General features: G+C 42.1%; 1 protein-coding gene across 1 annotated transcript in view; it reads right to left on the bottom strand.

Moving 5' to 3' along the window:
* Positions 1 to 386: 386 nt before the first annotated feature.
* The window catches only part of ECT2 (epithelial cell transforming 2), a 297,161-nt gene continuing 282,563 nt past the window's right edge, over positions 387 to 14,984 (bottom strand). Inside the window, exon 24 of the mRNA XM_078665446.1 lies at positions 387 to 1,640. Coding sequence (XP_078521572.1) covers positions 1,551 to 1,640 — 90 coding nt within the window. The 3' untranslated portion in view covers positions 387 to 1,550. The remainder of the gene's footprint in view (positions 1,641 to 14,984) is intronic.

Raw genomic sequence — 14,984 nt, 5'->3', positions numbered from 1 at the left:
CGCACTGTGAATAAGCTAAGCTACTTAGCTCACGCTGTTTACAGAGGTAATACATTCTAGACTATGCCACAAAGCAAACTGTTTGTCAATGCACTAGCATGTCTTGCTGGAAGTGTTTCCCGACACCAGATAACCAAGATAGAGACACTAAAAAGGCTTGTGTATAATGTTGGCGTATGTGTCTGAAATACACAGAATATGGGTTCAGGAATTCAAGAACTTCAGTGTAAGGTTATGATATAAAAGATATGCTTCTGGAGCGGGGAAAAGGGATGGGAGGTGGTGCAAGCAAGATTTAGGGTTCCACATCAAAAATACAGGCAATCAGAAGTGCTGCTAAGTAAATGTCAACTATTTTGAACAAAAATCAAGAACTCAAAAATGAATTACATTTTTTTTAACATTTTATTAATACACAGCATTTTAAAATGGAAACCGTTTAATTGCTTAGTTTACTTTTAGGACATTTTCTTTTAATTCTTTTTTTAATTAACATGTACAGTAATATTTGCTGTCAGTGCTTGACAATTAAAAAGCATCCAACAGACCAGTGTCATGTAAGGTGGGTCTGAAAATATGCTGAGGCAGAAAATGTAGATGAACCCAAGTGCATGATCTGTTTGCAATGGTCTACTGTGCAACCAGCAATAACATAAGAAATGTTCAAATACAGGTTTTCACCTGCCTCAGCCTCAACGTCTGATTTCACCCACAATTCGGGGCACTGCTTTATGAAAACCCAAAGAAACAAATCGTTCATGTTACTCACAATGAAAAAGGAAAGTCATAAATACAATAATCAATACAGTGATTTTAAAAGGGGTACCATGAAAACTCACTCTGTTCCAACTATTAACCTGTTAACTCCTCCAGGTAACAGTAAACAGATAATTTTCAAATTCTGTGTTAGGACAGTACATACACAGAATAAGAATAACCACTGATGGGCCCCCGTTATGAAGACCATCAATTGACTCACTTGAAGATTTTTATAAATACATTGTGAAAGGAAAGCTAAGCACTTGGAGAGCCTACAGAATAGATGAAATACAATACAAAGATATGTACATTAAACGTTTAAAATGAATTACAAACAAAAAAGAGGATTATACAAGTGTTTTGGTAAATTCACCACAGAGTGAACACTGGTTTACCTACCAAATAAGAGAAAAGTTTGGTTTAGCGAGCTGGTACTTGTCAGAACCAAGATGGCCGCTGAAGAGTGCTTTCGCATCTTGCTTTACCATTTTGATAATTCAGCAATTGCTTTCAAAAGTAGGGCCAATAGACATGGGGTTTACCATCAGTGGCACCTAATAGTTATATTACAAAGAATGTACAATTGAGTAAAATATTTAAAGCCAAAGGAAATCCTTCACTTTTCAGGGAGACTTTGAAAGTTCAGTCAGTGTCAAAGCATTAGCCGGATGTGACCTGCTATCGCCATCCTGGTAGTTGGCATGTGCCGAGTCTTAGTAACAGCCAGCTGCTTCGGTCAGTCATTGTCAAATACCGCTTCAAGGGATATGATCTCTCGGGACAACACTGCTTCAGATGAGGTGCGTCGTTGATCGGCTTATGGTATGGTACTTCTTTTCGAACAAGGATGGCAGGTTGATAAGTGAAGGGGACGGGACACCCTAATGGGAAAAAAAAAAGACTTAATGAACATGGTTACTCTGAAGATTAAGACCAATTAAGCAGACACTGCACCTGTGACACGGGTAACATGACATTCTAAGATAACTTGATTGTGACCACCAACACCACCAGTGTGCTCTCCACGCTGTGCACCACAAGTGCGACCCATCCTTTTGTGACATGCAGATTCTTTCTTTCCAAGTTTCGTTGTACAAGTTGCTTTTATTTTCACGGGATACACCGAAAGCCAAAAACATTTTCAAAAGATTGCAAAAGCCAAATTTTTCGAAGATATTCGTTAAGCCACCACCAGCTATTGGCATTTAAATTGCATGGATGATGCTCTTATGAAGCTGTGCCTTTGAAACACCCAGCTGCCTATGCTACAATACCTTGCCTACATGTGTACGTTTGGATGTCGCAAACAAATAAAGTACTCAAGATAAAGTTTAGCAACCAGGTCCTATGTGATCCGCCAAACATCTCATTCTGCAAAAAAATTTCAAAATGTTAAAACGCGATATCAATGAGGACAGTAGTAGAAACAGCAATATGACGGGACCTGAAGAACTATTAAGATCAATAAAGCTAGAATCTGCAGCAGCGTTGTGTCTCCACATTGGTTTGGTGAATTGCAAGGAGCCACATAAAAGAAGATCAAGAAACCTCTGAAGTTGAAGTAAGAGTGCACCTGGTTATTTTAAAATGGCAAATATATCTGGCCTTGGTAGAAAGAGTACTAATTCAACCAACACCTCAAGTAATGGACTCCGAAATCTTGACAAGACACTTGCTCCTGACGGGCAGAGTCACATGCCCACCACAACAGCTGTGCACGCTGGTAAACCTGGAGTACCACAACATCAAGAACACCTCTCCATCCCCTTTGGATAGAAAAAAACGAGGTGTACATGCTAGAATGCAGGCGTGCAACAATGCTGCCATCTTGATCGCCACTTTCATTCTCGTTTGGGGCATAGTTACATTACTCTAAAGAGCAGCAAATCCTGAGAAAACTAGAAAGCATTCCAAAAGGAATAAGAAACATCTAGTAAGGTTGGTGGAAACCGCACATCAAAACCAATCCTACGTGATCACACCCTAGAGTATTTAGACACCACTTACAGGTCACTCAATTCCTAAATGGTTCCAGGCAAGACTACAGAATACGCCAAGAAACACTGAGTTAATCGCAGAACTAAAAATTAGCAGAAGAAAAAGCATCCGTCATGAGCAAATGGACCACAGATACACAATTTTCTTCTGATGGATGCTACTTCCTTGGGATGCAAATTGCTCTTCTTGGAGAGATCTGCCCGTCAATATCTAAAGAATCTAGATGGAGGTAACAAATATTGCTGTCAACTGGTTTGACAATGTTGGACCATAGAGCTTCCGAACATGGTACCTGCTCAAAAACCCAGGATGAAGTTAAAATGTGCTGCTGCCCTGAGTGGGATATCCAATAATGGTCAGTTTCACAAGGAGAACTTAAAGAAAGTTAATGCAACAAAATTACTTAAAGGCTATTTAAGAAATGTCTAAATTATAAAAAATACAATCTGTCTCTATTTGCAGGTTTGTGGCACACTATATAAAGTTGGCATTTTCAAAAATGATTTACGTTCTCTGAAATATAGGTTTCTTGGCAGACGATTGCTGCTCGTCCGTAAGATACCTCCATCTTACGGTCATTGCCCTTCCATTTTATTGTATAAATAAGATACATCTATAAGTTATCCCTTGGAGTTAGATGCAAAAGTTGGCCATTAGTGGCCTACCATCATATATAAATGAAGGTGTCTTTTCTAAGCTTTACCAATCAGCCAGGTGATTATCTCTACAGTTGCAATATTTGGTCAAAGTAATTAGTATCTGGGCCGAGAAATTTGTGCCTTTCGCCCACAACTTCTCCACCCAATCTCCCTTTTTCTGAGTGCAGATGATATCTTCACTGCCGATTCTTTTTTGATTAAACACCTGGAATTTCTGTTGCTTTCCTGATGAACGTAGTGTACGCCAAAACGCGTGTTGACGATCCATCAACTAGCCACTTAAATCAGTGTTTACATTTACTGATTCAAATGTCATTCAAATGACACTTTTGTATGAATTTCTGTATGCATTTCTGTCTTGTTTTTTGTTCATGTTCCTCCATTGCACTGTGTACCCTTGTGAATTATGTGGGGGATAGTATAATATATATGTAATCAGGTGTCTGATGACATGTTAGAAAAGGTTAACTATTTTGTATTAAAGAAATGAATTTTTAAATGCACCGTTGTTTACACGGAGGTCCTTACATTAGGTCTGTGATTATATGGTCTGTTAATTGCCACTGACCTTTAGTTGCCTTGGAGTTTTTCTACCATAGTGTACTTGCCCTGCCCTAGGATTCTACAATTGTTGCAGGGGGTCCTCGGTATTTAACTTCTAGTTCTTTGAAAGTATACATAGTCTTTTTTGTTAAATTGAACCGATTTTAAGTTTGTTTTATGTTTCAGACTAACAATTGGCTTAAATTTTCAATTTAATCCATAGAGAATTGTGGATACAAGACCTTTAAGGTATCCAGGAGTTTCCCTGCCCAGAATGCACAAGTGTCGGCTAGATATTGCTTTTTGTTAGGACCCGGTTCATAACATTTCCTACTGTTCACCTGGTTTAGTATGGAATTTAAAATGCCCATGATGGACAACTAGATTTACATGTTAACCTTTGACCCACTAAGGTTCCTGTCCTGAAATCAGCCAATTCAGTAATGTTTAGAGAAAATGTGTCTTCTTCACCAGATGACTGCTTTGTAGACCTAACATGGGACATTTCTCATTATAGCATTGGCGGCTGGTTTTCTTTTTGAGAATGCAAAATCTGCAGTGTATCTAGCCACAGCATTCCTTTTGTAGACTGTACTCTGCATTTACCTTCATCCAATTAAGTATAGATATTCTTAAGCCTGAAAGCCCATCACTGCTAAGCATTTACAAAACGTGTGTTGGACTGAAATTTAAAGGGCAGTGATCTGTACTTTTAGTGCTGGCAAAGAAACTTCCCTCGTTTCTTTGGTACTTGAGGTCTCTCAACCAACGTTTCCTTGATCAACAGATGTACTTCCTGCAACATCCTGTCCTAAAAGAAACTCAAGCCCTCAGTAAAAAGCGGAGTGGGGAATGTCAGAACTGAGCTTGTGTAAATTTGGTAAAATATCAAGCACCCATTACTCTGGATATATTCTGCCACAGATGACTGACTGATAGGTTCTCGCGAAGAGGGACAGGATGGGTGGGAGTTAATTCTTTTTTTAATGAGCAGCAAATTCAGCTTTATACATTATGTGTAGGACATATAATTATGAAAATGTCATATGAATCAATATACACAACCGTTCAATCAATTCATCTTCCAATACCCCATTAAAACCAACAAAGTGCAAATGTTGCCTTAAGGGCATTGTTGAGCTACAGCATAACCCCTACAAACAACTTAAAAAAAAAATTGTAAAACACCCTACAGCTTGGAATGATAGTGCTAATAGAGCTAATCAGTGCTTACTTAACTGGAGGACTGCCATGCCCCTGTACCATACGAACATCCGACCAGCAGTTTCTCTAGGGCAGTCCGCTAATGTGAAAAAGTAATTTAAAGTGCTTAACTTCTGCATCCTAAAAATAAATACCAGCAACCTGATTAAGTACCCTGTGGCTAATATAATAAAGTAGCAATAATGCTTGCCCAAGCAAGCTTGACACACCAAAATGTTACCTTACACCTGCCTCCCCTCAGAGGCTCTCCTCTTCTGGTTGACTTATGTCACTCTTGTGCTACGAAAATTTGAAGGCCTGAGCCTCTGAGGAGAACATTCTAGAGGGTGCAAGCGCCTGATTGGCTGGAGTTTGGACTATTTACAAAGACTTGGATATGTTATAAAAGTGAAAAGTTTTCCATCTATTAAGCTCTAGGTTTCAATGCTACTCTATGGTTATTTCTTACCTATACTATGGTTATGTTATTACTATTTTGCTATGTTATGAACCGTGGGACTCCCACTTCGAGCACGGGGAATATTCAAGCATGTGAATCTATGAAAGACACCCCAATACTGGAGAACCAAAGTACCTACAGATTTTCTGACTAATCATTTTTCTGAGGTGCAAATGCAGTCAGTTTCAAGAACAACTATAGCGAGATGGGTATTGGCAACCATCGCCCCTTGTCATGAAAAAGCTGAAAGACCCCTTACATCCAAGGTGCACTCTCACTCTATCAGGAGTGCCGCAACCTTGGCTGCTTTGTTTGCAAAAGTACCACTGTCAGACATATGCAGAGCAGCCACATGGTCTAACAGGCATACATTTAAGAGACATTACTGTCTAGATACTGCCAATGATAAAGATGTGGTAGTGTTTGTCTAGCTGTGCTTCGAAATGTTTTGCAATCAGGTGGGATAGTTTATATTTATTGAAAAGTTAGTTTTTTATACTCCACATTACGGATACTATGTACAGGACACCTCCACAGAGTTTTGATCTCACTTATGTTAATGGGATACTGCTAGCTATTCAGATTCAAGCATGTGAATCTGTGAAAAATTCAATATAGGAGAAAAAACAAGCTACCTGTATACTGTAGTTTTCTGGTTTTGATCTTTCATAGATTCACAAGCGACCCACCCATCTCTCCTTCAGTCGTTCATCTAATTTATTTTCCCCATATACCACGGGCAACCGTATGTACTTTGAAATCTGGGGTGTGAAGTCAATGCACAGGAGGAAAGGGTGCAAGCTCTGCTCAGTTGAACTTTGGTTGTGTACAAAACTATGTGGATTGCTACTCAATCCTATGAGGAAGTGTAATTATAGTCTATCTGAATGAGAGATTTTTATTGTTAGTTATAATCACCTCTGGAATCTCAGTGACAGGGAAGATTCAAGCATGTGAACATAGGAAAGATTTAAACAGTATAAGGAGTAGGGAGTGAACGCACGTGGTGTTGTGATATAATGTGGAAACGTGCTGTGTTTTAATACTACCCTCACTCACACCGAAATGTGACATGCTTAATCGTAGCAAAAGACACAATTGATGGACGGAAGCCTGAACACATCTTGCTCCTGCTTTCTGGAACGAGCTGCCCCTCGAGATTCGCGACTGCCAGAGCCTCTATCAGATCAGGAAGCTTCTAAAAACTCATCTTTTCTGATCCCCTTAGGTCTGGCTGGTGCAGTCCGTCCTAAGAGCAGAGATACCCCTTTGGGGTGACTCGGCGCTATATAAACTAATAAACAAATTAAAACATGCTCCCCCAGTCAAGAGATCTTGGTTAAACCCTTTAATATTTTGCTCACCATGCCACCCCAGTTTAGACCTGGCTATATGCAAATCAGTCTTGACCCTGTGCCTCATGAGAAGAGTCCAGCCCAAACTGCCAAGCCAGGCCCTCCCTGGACCGGAAACAAGCATCCTAGGACAGGTTTCGGGGTTTCACCCCTCTTCAGCAAGGATAGCTGGATTCCATTAGCACAGTGAGCCCTGGACCCACAGAGGAGGCAAGCGGTGAATACAAGGAGGAGCACCAGCTTAGATGTAAGTGTGACTACAAGGGGTCTCTCCTGGCCCCCCGCCATTTTGAGTTTGACTTGGGGGTAAACGCTTATAACCCAAGGAAGCTCTTGTGGGAAATTCCTCAGAGTAAGATCTAGGATACAATACACCAACAACCTCAATTGGAGGATTGGGTGGAACTACAGGTACTGGGACCGGAAGTGTCCTGAAGGACGACGTGACCAAAAGATTGGGCACATTGAAAAGGCAGAAACTTGTTGACCACCGGGCAGTAAGGAGAGGTGTAAGAGGCACACCGTAACTCCCTAGCACCACCATCCTTCACTTTTTTAATCCCGACCGGAGGATCCAGGAATAAAATAGACATGGATACCTCGGAGTTAGTTTTAACACAAATCACACTGCACCTTCACCTCCACTGTTCATAGTCACAATTTGGAAATATTGTTTTTTTCTTCTTTTTATGTTGGGTCTGACTTCCCCAACCCTATTGCCCCACCAGAGGTTTTGGCTGCGCCGGGGCGTTTTGTAAGCAGCCCTATGATGAAGCATGTCACACTTCGGTGTGAGGGCAGTATTAAAACACACAGAACGTTTCCACATTATATCACAACACCACGTCCATTCACTCCCCACTCCTTAGTGTGTTTAAGTATTTGATTGGGTGTTCGGAGAAGATGAGCACTATACCCTCTCCTTTTGTGTACGGAAAACCTATGAAATATACCCGCATACTGTAGTTCCAGTATTGATAAGTAACTGGTTTTATTTCGCATAGGCGAAACCTTCTGGCTTTACGAATGCTGGTTTTGTTTAGAAACAGGGATATTAAGTAATTTATCCGTAAACACAAAATGTGGTATTGAGACAGAGGCTAGTGAGATATGGCATCCTTAAGGAAGAGGATGTGGCGTAAGGGCCTGAGCTGCCAAATATAGGACGAGTAAATGGGGCTAGAGTTTCAGCGTCAGCATAACATCCTTGATTTTGGGCAAATCCCCCAATCTCGCCGTACCTAAAAAATGAATGTGTCCTTGTGTAAAGTAACTGGTGCTAATGTAAAGCGCTCTAACATCTTTGGGTGGTACTGGTGCTATATAAAACTGCACACAAAACAAAAGCAGAGTCAGTGGAGGAGGGAGTCGGGGGGGAGATCTGAGGGAGGAGGGAAATCTGGAGGAGGGGAATCTGGGGAATCTGGGGGAGGAGGGCAATCTGGGGGAGGAGGGCAATCTGGGGGAGGAGGGGAATCTGGGGGAGGAGGGGAATCTGGGGGAGGAGGGGAATCTGGGGGAGGAGGGGAATCTGGGGGGAGGAGGGGAATCTGGGGGGAGGAGGGGAATCTGGGGGGAGGAGGGGAATCTGGGGGGAGGAGGGGAATCTGGGGGGAGGAGGGGAATCGGGGGGAGGAGGGGAATCTGGGGGGGGGAGGGGAATCTTGGGGGGGAGGGGAATCTTGGGGGGGAGGGGAATCTTGGGGGGGAGGGGAATCTTGGGGGGGGAGGGGAATCTTGGGGGGGGAGGGGAATCTTGGGGGGGGGGAGGGGAATCTTGGGGGGGAGGGGAATCTTGGGGGGGGAGGGGAATCTTGGGGGGGGAGGGGAATCGGGGGAGGAGGGGAATCGGGGGAGGAGGGGAATCGGGGGGGGGGGAGGAGGGGATAAGTATAAAGGGAGTTCAGCGTGGGCAAGCAGCGCCAGGCGGAAGGTTAACGGGCAACCAAAAGCAATCGCAGGCTGCCATGGAGAGGTTAAGTGAGTTGCCTAAATGTACGGTGTCCTCGTGAAAAGTAACTGGTGTTAATGTAAAGCACTCCAATACTTTCGAGTGGTGTTGGTGGAGGAGGGGATCTGTGCAACGGAGTAAAGCAGGGCAAGCAACAATGGGAGGGAGGTGGACGTTCAACCAACAGCAAATGCAGGCAGCCATGGAGAGATTAAGTGAGTTGTCAGGAATCACAAAATGTGAAAATGAGGCACAGGCTAGGGAGATGATGTAGCAGCCTCTTTGGGAGAGGATGTGGCATAAGGGCAGGAGCTGCATACTCGCACTGGGAACCTGGGTTTGAGTTTCAGCAGCCGTGCCTAAAAAATTTATGAAATAGCTTGCTGCAACCACAAGCAAGGAAAACCGTGACAATTCTACTAACAAATGAAAATTAAGGACAGGCTGTAAGCCCCTTTTAAGATTTTTTAAATACAAGCAAGTTCACCGGCTCCGCCCAAGTGCTGTGCAGGTGAAACCTAAAAAAGGTTTTGGAGATCCCTGCAGAATGATTGGCATGTTTCTTGGTGCAACAGACTTTAAGCAAACAGTCCGGCCAGGGTAAAATTATGCACCGTTGCATAATATGAAATTAAAACATTTTGTGAATTACACACAAAAAACATGGGTGTTTTGTTTGCATAATTAAAATCTCACCCAGACCCAAGCGTCAAACAATGTTTATTACACAGTCCTGTAAAAAGGAACATCTGAAAATGCAAACATTCAAGTTATACATATTTTTGATGTTAAAAGATTACTCTTTGAACCACATGTCCTCTTAATAGGTTTGATGTTGTTAACTCGTGTTCTCAACTAGTCTTCCTTCTTCGAAAATATTCAAATAGTTAAAATTTTGTTCCAAAAGTCGATTAGTTGAATGTTTTTGTAGCAAACACCTTCCTGGGTTGGATAGTCTATGCTCCCATATTTTATTCAACTTACTTAGCTACAAATAGAGTAAGATACTACATTGTACAATCTTGGTTATATAAAATCTTTTGAAAAGGTTTAGTGACTACAGAAGGCAAGCAAATACTTTCTCGGACTCACTATTTAGAAGGCATCTAAAAAAAGCAGCAATATGAAGTGACTGGAGGGCTGGAGTCATTTATCAATAACTGTCAGGAAAACAAAAAGGCATTGTTGAGGAGATGCTGAAAAAGGACAAACAATCTTTCTTACAGATTTAAAAAGACAATTCTCAGCAGACTTTGCAACTACATGATGGTTTCTGAATATTTGTTAAACGACAGTGGGTTTTAATTGTGAAAATTCTTCCAGAAGACTTGCACCTTCCATTTGTGCATGTGATGTACATTGCTCTTTTGGGAAGAAGACTAAAGCACCTGCCACAGCACACAGGTAGAGGATGATGGCTCTGCTGCCTTTCCTCCACAGATTCAGGTCTCAATGTCAGGAGGTAACGCATGCAGAATAACAGATCACAAGCCAACTGCTTGGAGGGATCAAAGGGTAGCAAGGGTGCAGCAGAAAAGAGGCACTACACAGATTGTCTTGCATGTGGGTAGACGCTGGAGAGAAACTGCAAGGTTTCAACTAAAGGATTCTCAGGACTGCCTGCCAAAACTAAGCTTTAGGCCTAGCCCTCAATGCACACAAAGTATTTAATGAGCGAGGAGGGGGCTTCATATCAATTTTACCTGATCAATATTTCAAAAGTCATGGAGAAGTGGCTTTCAGAAGACTGGAACTCAGTCCAGGCTAATTATCATTGGCTGAGATTTTGGGTATTCCTTGCATTAGTTTTCTCTTTCAATAATCTAATCCAGCCCCATGCAAGCATGTTCCTTAGGACAGGAATTTCAATCATTGAGTACCATACAATGTAGGGCATCACTAAACAGCCGAAGAAACTGTTCAAGTCAACCTCGAGGCACAGGGTCTTCAAAGGTGACTGGGTGTAAAAGAGGACCAGACAAGATATACAAGATTGGGAAGGTTTCAGACTACCCTCAAATTGGTTGGAAAATGTTAGGACAAAAATAACTATGTATAGGAAACATAGAACAACGTTTAAAAAAAAAAAAAAAGTCAGGTGGCCACCAATTAGTCCCATCAGACCTGCATTGTTCATTAGCAGAGAAAGCATGCAACGCCGATGTCTACCATGTAAACAGTTTCACAACTTATAAATCCGAGAGATTTACTGGCTAATGAGAGAATGCCAAGAGTTCCTTTAAGCAACAACACAAGTATGCATGAGCTTCAAGTCTCCACTCTAAAGTCTGAACTGGTAAGGCATGACATGGGCACCACATTTTCCAGTTAAGAGAATGTGACAAGCTTCATGGAGCAAAGAAATGCTTTTATAATAGCTCCTTATGGAAAGCTCACAAGCAGAATGAGGATATTAATTTAGCAACCCGTTACCTGCACATGCTCCAACAACTATGAAGGAGAAACACAGTGAAACCATCAAACGTAAAGGCATCTGTCCCCAGCTATTGTAAAATTGCCCCAGTGACATGCAACACAGACTCTTCTTAATTTAATTGGAGGTGAAAAATGCTTCACAGAGGGGTCATTGGAGTTGAAGAATTTGCTCTACCACATTCGCATGAACCAGCCCAGTTTCTCCAACTCTGTAATACTCACATGGGCCTGCAACAAGCCACTATTTTTTAAACCATTTTTGCACCATGCCTTCAACATAAATATTGTCATTATAATTAAGAATAGATGGCTTACACTGGTTGAGTACTGAAGGACAAAAGCATAGTCTGCCCCAAATCAGGATCTTAAATATGTCATAACCATACAAGTATCTCTTCCATGGTTACAGATGCATCAGTGTTTCCAGGTCTGGAAAAACTGATTCATAGAATATGGGGAGCCTGATAGGGTAAAATAAACTACAGAAATTAATTGCGGCTAATGGCAGGTGCTGTTTGTGACTACCCTAGCACTGGCAGGCATCAAACATGGAAGAGAAGGGAAAGGAGATGAGGTAAACATTTACAAGCATATCAAGGCAAATCATTGGCTATTTGTCTTCTGGAAAAAATGAGTTACACCTTTCACCAGTTTCCACAAGTTTGCAAAAACATTCTACTGAAGTCAGAAAGCTTGGAAAGAAAGAACTGAATGTTTTATGGATATATAAAAGACATAACGGTACACACAAACTGTAAACAAAGTGTTTAGGCATGCCAAAGTCACCTATGTGTTTTCAATACAAAGTTCAGCTATTTTTCAAGACTAGTCATTCTAGGTAATGTTTAAAACAGAGAAAGGATTCAAAAAGTCAATGTGAAATCTTACTAAGCTCACATGTAGGTAAAAGTCCTAGAGAATAGTCTCATGTCTTATGACCGAAGTGGTCATACTGTAGGAGCCATCACGGTTTCCTCCAGCTATAGTAGATGGCCAAGGTTGAAATTCCTCATTAAGAGACAATTTGTTGGGGCTAGGAGGACTACTTGGGGGACCTTGACTTAGGACAAGCTGAGGTCTAGGACTTGGTGTACTCCCATCAAGAGAGTTAGAGCGTTGAACACTAATGTGTTTTGGAGGTCCATTTAAGTTGAACGTGGAAGAGGAGCGACACATCTACAAACAGGAAGGGATTAAAATGTTATCATTATACACACAATGTTTAAACCATGATCAGAACACGTACAGAAATATTGAAATCAAAAGTTACACAAACAGGAAATAGTCATAATAGCAGAAACTTTACTTTTCTTGGCAGCATTAGTTTTCATGTCACCCTCTGCAGTAACTTACACTGAGTCTATAATATTTCCCACCCCACCACATACTCCACCTCCCTCCTCCAGATCATCAGGCGCTCCTGCAGCACACGCCATGTGCCACTGCTTCTCTTAGATGCTAAGGACATCAATGGAAACTTGAGGAAAGTGGGGTGGGTGGGATGGGATTGCAGGAAATATCCCTTAGTACCAGATACTGGACATTAATTTACTCCGCTATACTCCAGATGCTGCTAGCTTAACTAGATGTTGGTCCTAGATGAATTTTACATAACCAGTGACCACAACCATAACATTTTAAAACTTATTTATGAAAGTTACAGCATTCATGAACTGAAACAGTGTACAGCTGTATCCCAAAAGGATAAATGAGCTGAAGGACAATATGAAAAGGGTTGAACAGTCAGACATGAATAATGTACAAGATAATATTCATCCCTAAACAGTGTACTGGTAAGAACAAACATGGGCCTTTCTGAAAGAAAGCCTATACATTGGGCTTTTCATAGCTTTTGAGGACTGTACCAATCCTTTAAATGCAAATATTACCCCTGATTGGAAGCCTTATTTAATAAGCTGTTGCTTGACTAAGTTTAGCCCTTTGGATGCGCTGTATCATTCCGGTCATACAATGGTTTTACCCACTGTGAGAATACGCTCGAAGGCACAGGACAAGAATGTGTTACTAAGGCCCAACCTTCGCGATTGTGGCCTACTACCACTATTGTGACTTACTAGGACACTGCTACCTAAACACCAAATACACACTTTCAGCACTGGACACTCCGGATAGTAAGACTAGCAGATCAAGAGTTCTCAGGAAGTTAATGTGGCTAGGATGTGGAGGCTCAGCCCAGCAGTTACCAAATAACATTTAATGGTTGTCCATTCCACCGCTTATCTTTAGAAAAAGACAAGTTCTTTAATCCAGAAAAATGAAACATTACATAAAAGAATATTCTGTGACCATAGTGCCTACAACAGGTACTCCGCAGACAGAATCTCAGTTTCAGCTCACCGACTACAAAATGCAGACTGTCCGTGGCATGTAGGCCAGTCAGTCAACACTTAAGTCACAGCCCCCTCAACTGTAGAATGTCTTAAAGAAAATTGCCCCTTTAAACCAGACATGGAGATTAATTTCTCTTTAGGAAAGAAAGAGGGGAATATACTCTAGCAGATGAAACTACCCAGAGCAGCAAGGTGATGTCCCAAAGTGGCATTGTTGTAAGTTTAAGTGGGATGGGGGTGTTTGCGTTCAGCGATTCCTCACCATCTCCCCCTGCTGACAATTTGAAGTCTGCTTGGAGCAACTAAACCAATTTGAGAATAGCTGAACGTAAATACCCCCCGCCCCACTTACCCCGAAACAATTGAGTGTTTCGTATGGTGCTGGGGATTCTGCCGTTTGACCATCCTCTGCTCAACAGCAGAGCAGCACTGTACAGCAGGAGGTCAGCTACAGCAGCTCTATCCTTTGTTACAATGCACCAGGAATGGTTTAAGCTTTGATCGGGAGGCAGAGACCACCTTGGTCATTCAAACAAGACTCCTGTGTTGCCCTACACTCATCTGCACTTCGGTCTGTCAATATCACTTTGGCACAGCAGCTGGGCGGCCCTGGGTAATCTCCATCGGCAGGGGTATATTCTTTCTCTGAAAGCTCGATAGGATCTAGTACAAAGGCAGCATTGCAGCTTCTCCAGCAGCTTCTTGCAGACTTTTCCAGGTGATGTCCCCCTCAAATCTGGAAGAGGGGCAGTCAGTAACATTGGCAATGGGTCTCCAGAAGTACTCTGGCACTTGAGTACCACCTCTTCAGCCAGCCATGTAATGGGTCACCAAGTGGGGAATTTTCAAAACTGGTTCTATAGCCCTGTTGCGGACAGGACATGTTGATTTTACTCTTAGGGTCCTGAAACTTGTGGTAAGTGTCTCCCTATTAGTTTCTACAGCAGGCAGTAGAGCACAGTACTGCATGCCACACATTTTAGGACCTGCACCTGGCGAATATCAGCTTTTGGGTATAGCACCAGTGGGTGAGCCAAAGGGACAGGCCCTGCCAGGATTATTTATTCTGCATGACAAAGGAGGCATGTTTCCACCTCCAGCACCCTCCCTTAAGCCATTGTGTGGCGCTTATGAACATTAAAAGGCCTCTGCTAAAAAGGTAATTGCTGCATATCTAAAATAACCAGGTCTCCATCCTACCACATCTTACTGTTACAAAGCACAAAGATGCCAAATGCCTGCAACACATGTTGCTAGAGTAAAGAGGCT

This window comes from Lissotriton helveticus, chromosome 11 (genome assembly GCF_964261635.1).
Source record: "Lissotriton helveticus chromosome 11, aLisHel1.1, whole genome shotgun sequence".
In the NCBI taxonomy this organism is placed as follows: domain Eukaryota; kingdom Metazoa; phylum Chordata; class Amphibia; order Caudata; family Salamandridae; genus Lissotriton; species Lissotriton helveticus.
Note: the sequence above shows the minus strand (reverse complement) of the source record. Positions and strands in the feature narration are given on the sequence as shown.